The sequence below is a fragment of the Ailuropoda melanoleuca genome, chromosome 3, assembly GCF_002007445.2.
Source record: "Ailuropoda melanoleuca isolate Jingjing chromosome 3, ASM200744v2, whole genome shotgun sequence".
NCBI lineage: Eukaryota > Metazoa > Chordata > Mammalia > Carnivora > Ursidae > Ailuropoda > Ailuropoda melanoleuca.
The window spans coordinates 105,432,752-105,448,458 of record NC_048220.1 but is presented as its reverse complement, the minus strand read 5'-3'; the positions used below and the strand labels follow the sequence as shown (position 1 = coordinate 105,448,458).

The following is a 15,707-nucleotide window of genomic DNA, read 5'->3' as shown; positions in this document are numbered from 1 at the left end:
AACGAAGACCCAAATTGCTAAAATCATACACAGCTGACTCTTGAATAACATGGGTTTGAACTTCATGTGTCCATTTACATGCAGATTTTTTTCAATAAATACAGTACACTACTCTAAATGTATTTTCATTATGATTTTCTTAGTAACGCTTCTTTTCTCAAGCTTACTTTAAGAATACAGTATATAACACAGGCAAAATAGAAAATATGTGTTATTGGTAAGGCTCCTAGTCAACAGTAGGCTATTAGTTAAATATTGGAGGAGTGAAAAGTTATATGTGGATTTCCAATAGTGGGGAGGGGTGGGTAGGTGCCCCTAAACCCCATGTTCTTCAAAGGTTAACTGTAGGATGGTGGGGACATTAATACAGACCTACAGATGAAAAAAATAAGGATACTATGAACAATTATACATCAACAAATTAGATAGCCTAGAAAATGGACAAATTCCTAGAAGCACACAAACTACTGAAACCAATTCAAGAAGGAATAGAACAGCCCTATAACAGACCTATAATGAATAGACTGAATCAGTAAGCAAAAACCTCCCAACAAAGAAAAGCTCAGAACCCAGGGCACCTGGGTAGCTCAGCTGGTTGGGCGTCTGCCTTCAGCTCAGGTCATGATCCTGGAGTCCCAGTATTGAGCCCCGCATTGGGCTCCCTGCTTGGCGGAAGTCGGCTTCTCCCTCTGACCTTCCTTCTTTCCGTGCTCTCTCTCACTCACTCTCTCTAATAAATAAAATAAGAAAGAAAGAAAGAAAGAAAGAAAGAAAGAAAGAAAGAAAGAAAGAAAGAAAGAAAGAAAAGAAAGAAAGAAAGAGGAAAAGAAAAGAAAAGAAAAGAAAAGAAAAGAAAAGAAAAGAAAAGAAAAGAAAAGAAAAGAAAAAGAAGCTCAGAACCAGATGGCTTAACTGGCAAATTCTACAAAACACTTAAAGAATTAATGAAAATTATTCTCAAATCTTCCAATATTACCTGACTTGTTGATGCTATCCAGCCTAGTGGATGTGAAGTGATACAAAAGCCACAGACATCACAAGAAAACTACAAACCCATATCTCTTATGAATATATATAACAAAAACCCTCAACAAAATGTTATCAAACCAAATATAGAATATTAAAAGGGTTATACACTATAAACAAGTGGGATTTATCCTAGAACTAAAAGAGTGGTTCATCATTAAAACATCTATCAATGTACATTAAGAATCAAGGGGGATGAAATCATGATCATCTCATCATCTCAATTAATGCAGAAAAAGTATTTTACAAAGTCCAATACCCTTTCATGCTGAAAACACAACAAACTAGGAGCGGAAAGAAACTTGCTAAACATGATAATGTTCACTTATGAATAACTCACAGATAACATCATATTCAGCAGTAAAAGGCTAAAAGTTTTTCCTTTAGGATCAAATACAGAACAAGAATACTTTCTTTCAGCACTTTATTCAACATTATGTTGAAATTCCAGCCAGGAAATTAACCAAGAAAAAGAAATAAAGTGCATCCAAATTAGAGAGATGCAAAACTGTATCTATTCACAGGTAATGCAATCTTAGTAAAAAAAAAAAAAAATCCCCTCCTGCCTCACACACGAACTATTAAGGAATTCATAAAGGAATAAAGGAATTCATTAAATTCGCAGGACACAAGATCAGCATACAAAGTGGTATTTCTATACAATATCAATGAGCAATTCAAAAAGGACATTAAGTTAGCAACTCTATAATAGTTTCCAAAGGAATAAAATACCAAGGAATAAATTAAACCAAACAAGTACAACACTTCTACGTTGAAAACTACAAAAACATTGTTGAAAAAAATTAAAGACCTAAGCACAAGGAATGCAATCATTGATTGGAAAACTTGATATTTTTAAGATGCAATATTCCCCAAAGGCATCTACAGATTCAATGAAATTCCTATCAAAATTCAGTGGCTTCTTTCGCAGAAATGGAAAAGATGATCCTTAAATGCACACGGAATCGCGAGAGACCCAGAATAGCTAAAACAACCTTGAAAAAAACAAAGCTGGAGGGCCTACACTTCCTGATTCCAAAAATTACTACAAAATCATGGTAATCAAAATAATGTGGTACTAGCATATGGGTAGACATATAGATCAAGAGAATAGAATGGAGAGTCCAGAAATAAACCCATACACCTATATTCAAGTGGTTTTTGACATGGGTGGCAAGGCCATTCAATGAGGAAAGGACTGTTCTTTCAACAAAGGGTCCTGGGAAAATTTGCTAGGCACATGACAAAGAATGAAATTGGACCCTTACCTTACACTATATGCAAATAGCCAACAAACACATGAAAAATGCTTGACATTATTAGTCATCAGTGAAATGCAAGTCAAAACCACATTGAGATACCACTTCACACCCACTAGGATGGCTAGCATCAAAAAGTCAAATAATAACAAATGTCAGTGATGATGTGGTGAAATCAGAACCCTCATACACTGCCAGTGGGAATGTAAAATGGTGTCGCCACTTTGGAAAAAACTTGGCAGTTCCTCAAATGGTTAAACTTAGAGGTACTATTTGACTTAGTAATTCCACTGCCAGGAACCTACCCAAAACAATTGACAGTGGTATATCCACACCAAAATGTATACACTGTTTACATAATTAATCAAAGTCAAAAGGTACAAACGGGCACCTGGGTGGCGCTGTGGGTTGAGCGTCTGACTCTTGGTTTCAGCTTAGGTAGTGATTTCAGAGTCATGAGATCAAGCCCTGCCTCAGGCTCTATGCTGGGCATGGAGTCTGCTGGAGTTTCTCTCTCCCTCTCCCTCTGCCCCCCCCCCACCTTGTGCTGTCTCTCTCTAAAATAAATAAATAAATCTTTTTTTTTAAAGGTACAAACAAGTCAAATGTCCAAGTGATGAATGGATAAAGAAAACATGGTACATACATACAACTGAAGATTATTTAGTCATAAAAAAGAATGAAGCACTGATAAATGCTGCAATATGGGTGAACCTTGAATATATTAAGTGAAAGAAGCCAATCATGAAAGAATACATGCTATATGATTCCATTTAAATGAAAATATAAATAGACAAATCTATAGAGACTGAAAGTAGACTAGTGGTTGCTTAGGGCTGGGGATGTGAATAGTGGAGTGATAGCTAAAGGGTTCAGGGTTTCTTTTTGAAGTGATACCGATGTTACAAAGTTGAGGGTGGGAATGGTTGCATGTATCTGTGACTATACTAGAAGGCACTAAACTACACACTTGGAATGGGTGAATTATAACTCAGTAAAGATGTTCTTTAAAAAAAAAAAAGGCTGAAAATCTTAAAAGTAGTCAGAGGAAAACAGACATGTTCCCTTTATAGACTAAGACTGTCAATTGATTTTTCAATAGAAACTATGAAAGCCAGAAAACAATGCAGTCCCAGAAGATGTATAGAATTCTGAGCTCTTCCTTAGCAGAAGGAATAGGGAAAACTGTATCTATTCCATCTGCCTAGAAGTGGAAGTACCTTTATAATTGTTTTTTACCATAGAAAGTTTTAGTATTTTCCATAATTAAATCTATTTTTTCCTTATAGTAACATGTTAAAGAGTTTCCCCACCCAAAGATTTAGTAAATATAGCTTTAAATTTTTAAAATGTTTATAATTTTACATTTTCATTTTTTATGCAGTATTTCATACAGACTAAGGACATTTACTATAGAGCAGAGGTTGACAATTTTTTTTAGTAAAAAGCCAAATAGGAAACAATTTAGGTTTTGCGGGTCATATGGCTTCTCTCATAAGTCAACTCCATTGTTGTAGAGTAACAGCAGCCATAGACAATAATAAATAAATAAATGTTATGTTCCAATAAAACTTTATTTATATACACTAAAATTAGAATTTCACATAATGTTCATGTATCTTGAGATAATATTTTATATTAACCATATTTTTAATTTTCTCTATGTTATGATGTTTTGACCTCCTGTGATGGGGGTCATTGCTTGCTGGAGAATCTCCCAGAACTAGTTAATTCCTATTGTGATAACTTGCCTGATAGCACTCCTCTCATAGGTAAACCAGCCAATCCCAAGTCCATACTCCTAACCACCTCCTTTATCTAACAGTCACACACCAAGCTAATATTCCCCTGCCCTAAATCAATCCAGGGCCAGGTAATAGAAAATTAAGGACAATCCCAATGTCCCAAAGCCCATCAGTATTACGCAAACCAGCCAGTCCTAAACTGTCTACTCTGCTCTGCCTATCATTTCTCATGAAAATGCCAGTAAAGGCTGTGGTCTGTAGTGCATTTGTCATGACCAGCACTTAGTGATGTATGGAATTGTTGAATCACCATATTATACACATGAAACTAACATAACACTGTATGTTAACTATACTAGAATTATAAATAAAAAATAAAGCACTCATATCTTAAAAAAAAAAAAAAAAAAGGAGCCTATGCCTTTACTCCTGCCTCCTAACACTGCTGCTTCTCCCTGTGTCCCTATGTGATACTGTAATCTATAAGAAAAACATATTTGGTCACTCAGATGACCAAAATGTATTTCTCATATATATTTGGTCATTGTCAATGGTTCCTGGTTCACAGCTTCCAAAACCCTTGGAATTTCCTGAGGGATAAGAACAATGAGAGCATCTTTTGTCATCCTTTTGGTTTCCTGCCCTCGGTTTCTGAAATTGCTTTAGAACCACAAAGGTGAAATGGGTGTCTCATGATTCAGAATAGCCCTTTCCCACCACAACTAGGTTTACATTACTGATGTGACTTGTGGAAAGCACCTAAAGATGGTGGCTGGTTGCTGGGGCAAACAACCAAGAATACAGGGGTGAAACTTTCGGTCCCACCCCCTGATCTTCAGGGATGGGATAAGGGCTGGAAGTTGAATCAATAACCAATGGCCAGTGATTTAATCAAACATGCCTATGTAATGAAGCCTCCATAAAAACCCAAAAGGACAGGGTTTGAAGAGCTTCCAGGTTGGTGAACGTGTGGGGAAGTGGGGAGTGTGGCCTGTTCAGAGAGCATGGAAGTTCCACACCCTTTCCCCATACCTGCCCTCCATATGTCTTCCACTTAGCTGTTCCTGAGTCATATATTTTCATAATAAATCAGTAATCTAGTAAGTAAAATGTCTGAGTTCTATGAGTGGTTCTATCAAATTAATTGAACCCAATGGAAGGGGTGGTGGGAACCTCTGATTTATAGCCAGTCAGTCAGAACTACAAGTAACAGCTAGACTTGCAGTTTAAGGAGGTGGCCTGGGAACCTCCATTTGGCAGCTGGTGAGTCAGAATCGTATAATGACCCGGGCTTGTGGCTAGGGTCTGAAGTGGGGAGGGGTGTCAATCTTGTAGGACTGAACCCTTAATCTGTGGGATCTGATGCTATCTCCCAAGAGATGTGGCAGAATTGAGTTAAATTGTAGGGCACCTGGCTGATGTCAGAGAATTGCTTATTGTTGGTGTGGGGAACCCTCTCAGTGGAATTGGGACCCAGAAGTTTTGACCCCGCCTCCCATTTCTAGGGCAGCTTTGAGTAATATTGAACTTTTCTTTCAATGACACTGACCTCTCTGTGTCATCATGCAGTCAATTTTATAAACTAAGACCCAAACACAACTCTTCTTTTAATTTTTTTCCAGTCATTTACAAATGTAAAAAACATTCTATGGTCACAGAGAGTGCAAAAACAGGCAGCTGGCTGACATGGCATGAGAGTGGCAGTTTATAACCCATGGTCTACAGCCATTCTGCCTTGCTCTCCCACTAACTAGCTGTGTGTCCCCCAGTAAGTGGATTAATCTGTGTGTCTCAATTCCTTTATGCCTAAAATGAAGTTAATAATAGAATCTGCTTCAAAGAGTTGTTAGGGAGTATTAAATTAGTTAATACATTCAAAGCACCTAGAATCATGCATAATACATAGTCTCAGTGATTTCTGACACCAACTAGCTGGAATCGGGCCAAATGTCACAGGTTAAGGGCACAGTTCTCCATAAGACTGCCCTCACTTCAGTCACCAGCCAGAAACCCAGGAGTTCTCAGGCCACCCTCTGGGCCACTCTGGCTAGTGGGCTAAAAATCCAGGGGTTCCCAGTATCCCCTTTGGTATTTTGATAATTAACGTCAATGACTCACAGAACTCAGGAAATCACTATACTTATGATTACATTTTATTATAGCATTAGGATATGAATGAGAACTAGCCAAAGGGAGAGACTCATAGTGTAAGATACGAAAAGGTTACAAAAGTGAAACATCTGTTGTCCTCTCTGTGTCGACTCAGTATGTCATACCCTATTGCCAACCAGGAAAGTTCACTTGAGCTTGAGGTCCAGAGTTTTTATTGGGGTCTCATTACCTAGGCACAAATGATTGAATCACTCGCCTTCAAGCTGAACTCAAGCTCCAACCCTGCTTCACTCCCCAGAGGTCAAGAAGTGTTCCAAATGATATCTTGTGATTCAAAACCCCAACTCTCTAGTCACATGGTCTTCGTGGAGTGGCCAGCCCCTACCCTGAGTCATCTCCTTGGTGTCAACTATCCAGGGACCCACCATGAATCATCTAGGTAGGATTAATTATCAGGCCCACCAGGGACATTAGTGGGGAAATTCCAAGGATCTAGAGGCTACCTTTCAGCAACCAAGAAAAAAAATCTTTATTTTGCCAGCCATATTCTTTATTCCATGTAAAAGCTATTAGGTATTTCTTTTTGTTGTAACTTTTAAGCCATATGGAAACTGGCACAACATGGAAGGTGATCATCCAAAATTAATTTTTTTTCCAAATAACCAGTTTCCCTAGAAATATGGATACTATCAGGACACTAATTAATTTGCACTACATCAATCTGGAGCAACAGCACCTTCACAGCATCGAACTGCCCTGTGGAGGAAAACCGTCTCTAGGTTTTTTCAAGTTTTTCTCTTTTTACTATCACTGAAACAAGTTAGCTATTGGTCTTCATATCTGTGTAATCGAAATTAATTTGCGTGTATTCTTAGAAAGTATGCCATTGTTAGCTTTGATTTACAGGCATTTTAGTGAAATCTCTGAGAGGTGTTTCCCCTTGGTCAAAACGTTATACTCACAGGTCCATTCGGACAAGCAGAAAAGCTGACCACAAAAATTCGAAAGGCTTTGAGCTGAAACTCAAATTCCAGAGGTAAGTTCTCAAACCGTTAGTGAAGCGTGGTAGAATTCCTGAAACGTTGTAGGTCTTGTCGCTATCGCTAGCTCGTGGCTCTGTGCGCGCGTTAGTCCCTCCTTCTGGGTCTTTTTGGAGGATGGGTTTGGAGACGAAGGGGGCCTGGTGGAGGGTGGGAGGGAGTGAGCGCAGTGCCGGCGTCAGGTGCACCGCGCCCGGTCGCCCTACGCGCGCCCGGCCTCTCGCTGCGTATGTGCCGCGCCGCGGAGCAGGCATTCTGGGAGATGTATTTTGCAGTGGAAGGGAACCGGCTCCTGTAAGCCCCGCGAGCGCGGCGCTCTCTTCCGCGCATGTGTGCCCTCTGTGTCCTCACTGCGGTGCCCCGGGGGAGGGGGCGAGTCCGCAGGCGCTAAGCACCGCTCTTGGTTGGTCTTGGTCCCGGCTGGAGGTGCGCCAAGGAAGTGGCCGCGGGCTCGGGGAGGTGGGGGAAGAACAATAGGGTTCAGCAGGACTTTGAGGTAGGCGTGGATCGGGGTAGTGTCAAAAGCTACAGTGACCCTCAACTTGGGTCCGTGAGCCCGGGACAGGCGGGATCCCGGGACTACGTTCTTGCTGGTGTCGCGCTGCAGGTGTCGAGCCTGGTGCCAGTGCGCGCCAAGTGGTGGACACCAAGGGGAGGAGCGCCCTCCGGGGTATAGAAAGAGAACCAAGCTTTAATGAAGGTCTGATATGTTCCAGGTGGAGTGCTACCTGCTTTTCCAAAGGCATCTAACCTTTAACCCTACAGCAACCCTGTAAGTCAGCTTTTCAAACCATCGGCTGCAACCCAGTAGTGAGTATGGGTGGTGAAATCTGTTTAGTGAGCCAAGACTAGTATTTTTATTTGCCAGTACTTTTAGGTCGGATATAATTTACACAGAATGTTTTGCATATAATTTACAGAGAACAAAAGTGTAAAATTTGTTGATGCACCCGTGTAACTAGCACCCCCCTTCAAAATACGGAATGTTTTAGTGTCCCAGAAAGTTCTCCTTTTTAGTCAACCCCTTCCCCCACCTTCTTAGGAACCAACCAGTTTTCCGATTTCTATTTCTATAGGTTAATTTTGCCTTTGCAGAACATCATACAAATGAAATCCTACAGTATGTACTCTTGTATGTGGGCATTTTTAAAAAAAATAGATAAAATACTGTAAAATAGCACATATGTATTCCCTTGTGATAAGGATTGTTCTATGAAATTTACTACATATAATTGTGTTTTTTAAAATGACTATTGGGCATCCATGAACCAGACCCTGTCTCTAGTGCTGGGGATACAGTACTAAACACACAGTACTGAATCAAGCAGACAAAAATCCATGCCTTTATGAAATTTTAGTTTTTGGAAGTAGAGACTGTCATTTAACGGTAAGCATAATCATATAGTATATTAGATAGTAAATTAGATATTAGAACTTACACACACAGAAAAGGTAGATCAGGGTAAGGGAGATGGAGGGGATTAAGTCTAAATTAGGTAGACAGCGGAGGCCTCCTTAGTGATTTCTGAGCAAACACTTGAAGAAATAGAAGAGCGGGGGCGCCTGGGAGACTCAGCCTGGTTGAGCATCTGACTCTTGGTTTCTGCTCAGATCATGATCTCAGGGTCATGAGATGGAGCCCTGCATCCAGCTCTGTGCTCAGCTGGAGGTGTGCTTGAGATTCTCTTCATCTCCCTCTGCCCTTTCCCCTCTCTCTCTCTCTCTATCTCTCTCTCTCTCAAATAAACAAACAAATCTTAAAAAAAAATAGAAGAGCGTGTTGGGTAGAGGGAATTCAGTATGGATGGACACACACACACACACACACACACACATTAACATCAGGTTGTTTTGTAAAATATGTTTGTTATCTTAATCAAAATATGTTTGTTACCTTAATCGCTGATATAACACAGATATTATTTCTAATTTTACTGAGGCTGGAGAGATGAAATTAATTGACTTGCCCCAAGTCAAATAGCCGGCAGGTAAATTCAAGCCCAAGTATTGTCCTCCAAATCCCCTACTCTTAAATGTCTCCCAACCTCAAATTTGGCATTTAACTGACCTCTGCTCCCCCTTAGCTTATTATACAGGGATCTGCACCTCAGCTCCCCTGAGAAAGATTCCAGAAAGACTGTTGCACGAATCTCACCATGTGGACATTGTATTTCCAGGGTCTGTTGGTGTCTCTTCCGCAGTTCCTGGGTCCCACTGAGAACCTGTTGCTGGTACATTCTACCTTCAGACTCTAACCTGTCTGTGTTCCTATGGCCTTGGTTAGAATCCATAGAAGGCGTGACTAAATCGTCAGAGAAGGATGTGTACCAACTACCATTACATATTGATAAATATTTGGCAACATCATTTTTGACAACTGTATATTACTTTATCTTTGGAGTATATATCTGTTTGTTTTACCAGTTCCTTAATTTGTTCCAACTTTTCAGTATGTTAAAAAGTGCTGCAACAGATATTCTTGCAGCTAAATCTTAGTGTAAATCTGTGGTTTTTCTCACGATGAGTTCTGGAGGGCCCAGGGGACATTCTCCCACAGAGTGGCTTCATCAGCCGAATTGTTGAGGCACCTGTGGGTGGCTTTGTTACACTAGTGATTCTGGGATCTTCAAGTCATACCTGGTCTCTCACAGCTCCACCTCTTCCCCTGCCTCTCTCTTCATAGATTTCTGTCTTCACGCAAAGGCTGCAGAAAATGACCAAGTTCCAGGTGAGTTAGTTTGTTCCATTATATAGGAACAGTAGTGGAGGACTGTAAAAATACCATGTGATCTAAAATCATGCAAAGCAATCTTAGTAATCAATGGGATTTTTTATATTGGTATGGTTGTTCTGTGACCTTTAAAATTTTTGGTTAAAACATTAAATCCTCTTACTTTTGGTCACACATGTATAGGAAAATGAAAAATAGTAAAACAAATATTCAGTACATTGTTAATTTGAAACATGGAAAATTAAAATATTTTATTTCTTTGTTGGAAAAAAAAACTGATCAAGAGCATTTCAAACAGTGCCTTCTTCTCTTTGTATAACTTGATACCAAGTGAGTATCTATTCTGTGCTTCGGCAAATTGGATCAGATTCTGATATTTGGTCCTTTGCATCTAGGACAATCAGTTCTGGACATGTATGAGATGTTCAGTAAATGTTTGCTTAGTGACTTAATGAATGAATGGCCTAATGAGTAATGAACACACAGTATAAAGTATTTCAAATATGATTTTTTTTGTTGCCCATAAAATGGAACATAAAACTAGACAAATGGGCATCAAAGCTTAGTGCTAGAGAAACAGAATGAGACCAAATTAGTATAATATCACCCAAAATCAAATGGGGCTAGATTATCAAATAATGAATATGCTTTAAGCAAGTTGCCGTGCTTTTTTTTCCGTTTTGTGCAATACCGATGACTTTAGTTGGAATAGGAATGTGTTGTTGCAGGGACCAGTATCATTCAAGGACGTGGCTGTGGATTTCACCCAGGAGGAGTGGCAGTATCTGGACCTTCCCCAGAGGGATCTATACAGGGATGTGATGCTGGAGAACTATATCAACCTCATCTCTGTGGGTGAGGACCGCTTCCCAGTGCTGATTGGCGTGTACCCAGTTAACAACTTTTCCTTTTTCAGTTACTCCCAATAGTCAGCCCTTTGAAGTCCTTTCACTGGTATGGCTCTGAGTCTTAGTAGATTTAAAATTGACAGTCTTTGGGAGGTATGGCTACAAGTTTGTTTAAAGATCTCTCTTTTTCAGGTACAAATGGGCACCTTCATCAGGCAGTCCCTGATGAAGTTCAGAGTTCAAAGAACCTGAAGCCCCGGTGGCTAGGTCCAAATCCCATATCATTTCCCATTGACAGGATATCAAACCACAAAGCCATCTGTGATCTGCAAGTTGGAACAAGGTGAAGAACCATGGATGGTAGAGAGAGAAATCCCAAGTTGGAGCTATGCAGGTGAGTTAGGTAAAGGGCTCTGTGGATGGAAGCGAATGAAATTAAGATCACAGTTGATCTAATGGTTACCAGAGGGAAGGTAGTGGGAGGATGGGTGAAATAGGTGAAGGGGATTAAGAGAATACTTGTCATGATGAACACTGGGTAACACATGAAACTGTTGTATCACTATATTGTACACCTGAAACTAATATAACACTATATGTTAACTCAACTGGAATTTAAAAGAATTTTTTTAAAAAGATCACAGATCAATAACGGTTAGCATCTTTGAAAACTATGCTTCAGGATTCTCTTATTAAAGGCCTTGGACCTTTGAAAATAACTGAGATGGTCCACATAAGTTACATATTTACCTGAATGCCATTTCCATATATCACCTTCTCACATTAATGCTCTTCTTTGCATGGCTATTAGAGAGTGACATTTTCCCTTCCAGGTATATTCTGCCTGTGATTCTTATCAATTTCATTTAAGAACTTTGAGAAGTTTTTTTTTCCTTTTTTGAATTTTTGCAACATACACAATAACATAGAATTTACTATTTTTAAGTGGCATGAAGTATATTCACATTGACGTGCTGCCATCACCACCATCCATCTCCAGAGCTCCTTCATCACCACCAGCAGAAAGTCCGTACCCATTAAAGTATAAGTCCCCACTCTACCTCCCCCACTAGCTACTGCTAACCACTATTCCACTTCCTTTGCTATGAATCTGACTATTCTGGGAACCTCATATAATTGGAATAAAACAGTATTTGTCCTTTTATGTCTGATTTATTTTACTTAGTATAATATCTTCAAAGTTCATCCATGTTGTAGCACGTGATAGAATTTGATTCATTTTAGGGCTGAAGAATACTCTGTTGTATGTATATACCACATTTTGATTATCCATTCACTTGCAATGAACATTTGAGTTGTTTCCACCCTCTAAGAATGCTGGTGTTCCACCAAGCTTCTAAGAACATTGGTGTACAAATATCTGGTTGAGCCCCTGCTTTGAATTCTTTTAGGTTTACACCCAGAAGTGGATTTGCTGGACCATGTGGTAATTCTGTGTTTACATTTTTAAGGAATTGCTGTGATGTTTCCCACAGCTACCACACAATTTTACATTCCTACCAGCAGTGCACAAAGCTTCCAATTTTTCCACATCCTCACCAACGCTTGTTATTTTTTGTTTTATTTTGTTTTGTTTATCTAGTAGTGATCCTAATGGGCATGAAGTGGTATCTTACTGTGGTTTTGATTTGCACTGAATGACTAGTGATGTTGAGCACATTTTCATGGGTTTTTTGGCCATGTGTGTATCATCCTAGGAGAAGTGTCTTGTCTAGCCTCTGAGGAACCAGGGTTGGATAAAGAATGGAAATCTACTCACTTTCTTTAAAGACTGATGGCTTATATGTTGGGAACTGGGTTAGGAAGTTCAGGACAGTTGTTGAATTCTGAGCTAAGGAATGACTTTATTGCCCTGGATGTAGGTAGCATAAGTTTACCAGTAGTCAAGTACTGTCAGAGGTTTATGAAATAGATGAAAATGAAGGCAGATAAGATTTTAGATACAGAGTGAGAAATCTGCTTAGCATCTCCACATTAATAGAATCCAGAAATTTGGAAAACATGATGTAAAGCAAAAGTGCCAAGCACATAGTTGTTAGTAATAATACATATAATAATGGAATCTAACTGACAAAATGTATTATGTGTGAGGCAGTAGTCTGAATACTTTATATCTATTGACTCATTTAATTCTCATGACAACACTCACTATAAGGTAAGTGCTATTATTATCCCTTTTTATAGAAAGGGAAGTTGAGACCCAAAGAGATCAAGGAACTTGGCCTGTGCCACATGTCTAATTAGTAATGGAGCTAGGATTGAAACTCTGGTAATCTGGATTTAGTTAGTACCTGTGTTCTTAACTGTGATTCCTCTTCCATATATGGTAGGTAGAGAAGGTGGGGAGAGTATTTAAAAGTCATAATTAATGCAGTATCTGTGAACTTTTAAAGACTAAGAGGATACACTCAGCAGTGAGAATTCGATAGTTAATCTAACGCTGAGGCAGGTAGTATTTGGCTTATCCTGTGGCTTATTTCTCTCTTACTGGACACATGAGTTCCTGGGCCTCACACCCATATAAGAATGAATTACTGTTACGGCTTTTTGAAGCACTGGCTGCAGAGGTGTTCCTGCTTGCAAGTGGGCTTGATGGCTTTGTCAAATCAGTTTCATGTTGTTGGAGGAATAGACAAGAGCTCAAAGACATTGGAAGCAAAGAGACAAGTGAGGATTAAACCAGAGCAGCCCAACAATGAGTTGATGAAGCACCAGCTCAGATCTTTCTGTTCCTCATCCAGTCTCTCCTTTATTTCCTCTAATCACCATTTCATCCAGTCATTGTAATTCTCTGGATGGGCTCTTCCTATTGACCCCGTAACAGCTGTCCTCCTTTGTTCCTCTTTATTGCACCTTGTAATTATTTTCATTTTTCTTCCCAGTTTGCAAAGTCCTATTTGCATATGGCCAGATATATTTGTGTACTTTGTCATATTCTCTATTTCTGTTTCTACAAATACAATTTTTTTAAAAGTTATGGTTTCCTTACAAAGCTCAGGGGTATAGATTCCATTTAGCCTTGGTATTTCTTTTTGTTAAGGATACTAGGCCTTAAAGTAAAGCTTCAATATCACAATAGGATGAAAAGTTATGAGCCATAATACATTAGCAGAAATAGTCACAAACATATAGCTAATTATGCTTCCTTATAGAAGAAGTCTGGCAACTTGATGACCACTTGGAAAGACACCAAGGGAACCAAGAAACACTTTTGAAGCATGTTGCATTCATTGACCAGGAAACTGTGACTAAGGAAAAGGGCAACAAGTGTAATGCACTTAGAAATATATTTCCTCTGAGCGTGGACTTTATTTCTTCCAAACAAAGACTCCAAAAATATGACTCCTATGGTAGGACTTTGAATTATTTAGGCTCATTTAGTGGTAACAGAAGATATGCAAGAAAGAATGAATGTAGCGAATGTGGGAAAGCCTTCTTCCAGAAGTCAGACCTCATTATACATAAGAGAACTCATACAGGAGAAAAGCCCTTTGTGTGTACGGAGTGTGGGAAGGCCTTCAGCAAGAAATCCAATCTTGTTATCCACCTGAGGATCCATACTCATGAGAAACCTTACGAATGTACTGAATGTAGAAAAGCCTTCGCCCATAAGTCACACCTCATCGAACATCAGAGAATTCACACCGGGGAGAAACCCTATGAATGTGATGAGTGTGGGAAAGCCTTTTTCCAAAAATCACACCTCAACATTCATCAGAGAACTCATACTGGAGAGAAACCCTATGGGTGCGATGAATGTGGGAGAGCCTTCAGCATGAAGTCACACCTCTTTGTACATCAGAGAATACACACGGGAGAGAAGCCTTATGTGTGTACCAGGTGTGAGAGAGCTTTCAGCGAAGTGTCATGCCTTATGAGACATCAGAAAATCCATACTGGGGAGAGACCTTATGAATGTAATGAGTGTAAAAAAGCCTTTTCTGAGAAGTCTGACCTCATTATACATCACAGAACTCACACGGGAGAAAAGCCCTATGAATGCAATCAATGTGGGAAAGCCTTCAGACATAGCTCAGCCTTCTGTCGACATAAAAGGACTCATAAACAAAAAATTCTTTAAAAGAGAAACTAACGTGGGAATAAAAGCCTCAGTAGAAATCAAATCTTAGTATGTATCAAGAAGTCAAGCCTCTTAATTCAACATATTTTAAAAGTATGCAGCTGTGTTTTTGTAGAAATCATAATCCAGATGTGACGCCAAAGCATTTCTAAAAGATATTACAGAAAGTACACCTCCTTGTTAAAGGACAAATGCTCACTGTGGCCTACAAAGACCTTTGGAATATTAGTAAGTGTTCTAGTTAGAACAAAATTAGAAAAGCATACATGGACAATCGGCAAAGTATGAAAGCATTATATTCCTAGTTGTGTTATAATATGTTATGCACAACATAACATAAGTCATATATTGGAATTGTATATATGATGTTAACATAAATATGAATATAAAATAAGTATTACATGTACAATGCCATCTACCAAGCTCTTCCACATTGAATAATATTATTTTTCTTCTATTTAACAGAAAATATGTCATTCAAGAAGAATTTAAAACTAAAAGTCAACTATACTTTCAATTAAAAAATTCTAAAGTGTGAAATAAACTTTTTTCCTTTTGATTGCTAGTACGTGTGTGTGTGTATACACACATGTATATATGACTTCTGCTAATTTTTGATCAATGAAAGAATATGAAAAGGTGTTGTTATTCATATGTACTATGACATAGATATATGAGAATAAGCAAAAAATAGCCATGGCTTCTTACAACATTCATTATGATTTAAATAATTGTTTTTGGTGACTAAATTACCCTCTTCTTACAAACTGTTATTGTCTTCCCTAATTAAAGCCCTAATGCCCAGTACCTCAGAGAGTGACTATATTTGGAGAGAAGGACTCTA

General features: G+C 39.0%; 2 protein-coding genes across 2 annotated transcripts in view; one reads left to right on the top strand and one right to left on the bottom strand.

Moving 5' to 3' along the window:
- The window catches only part of LOC117795002 (zinc finger protein 300-like), a 31,823-nt gene extending 24,480 nt beyond the window's left edge, over positions 1 to 7,343 (bottom strand). Inside the window, exon 1 of the mRNA XM_034656855.1 lies at positions 7,105 to 7,343. The gene's annotated coding sequence lies outside the window, so the exon portion shown is untranslated. The remainder of the gene's footprint in view (positions 1 to 7,104) is intronic.
- Positions 7,344 to 7,491: 148 nt separating this feature from the next.
- LOC100474392 (zinc finger protein 569) lies at positions 7,492 to 15,692 on the top strand. Its single transcript, XM_034656863.1, has 5 exons — positions 7,492 to 7,608; positions 9,866 to 9,910; positions 10,642 to 10,768; positions 11,060 to 11,155; positions 13,935 to 15,692. Exons 2-5 carry the CDS (start codon positions 9,896 to 9,898, stop codon positions 14,861 to 14,863), a joined length of 1,167 nt encoding a protein of 388 aa, XP_034512754.1. The 5' UTR covers positions 7,492 to 7,608; positions 9,866 to 9,895; the 3' UTR covers positions 14,864 to 15,692.
- The last annotated feature ends 15 nt before the right edge of the window (positions 15,693 to 15,707 follow it).

What these genes read in the sequence shown, in the direction of transcription:
- LOC100474392 (XM_034656863.1), top strand. An exon ending in TATCAACCTCATCTCTGTGG is followed by an intron (nt 10,769 to 11,059) that starts GTGAGGACCGCT and finishes TCCCATTGACAG; the next exon opens with GATATCAAACCACAAAGCCA. An exon ending in CCCAAGTTGGAGCTATGCAG is followed by an intron (nt 11,156 to 13,934) that starts GTGAGTTAGGTA and finishes GCTTCCTTATAG; the next exon opens with AAGAAGTCTGGCAACTTGAT.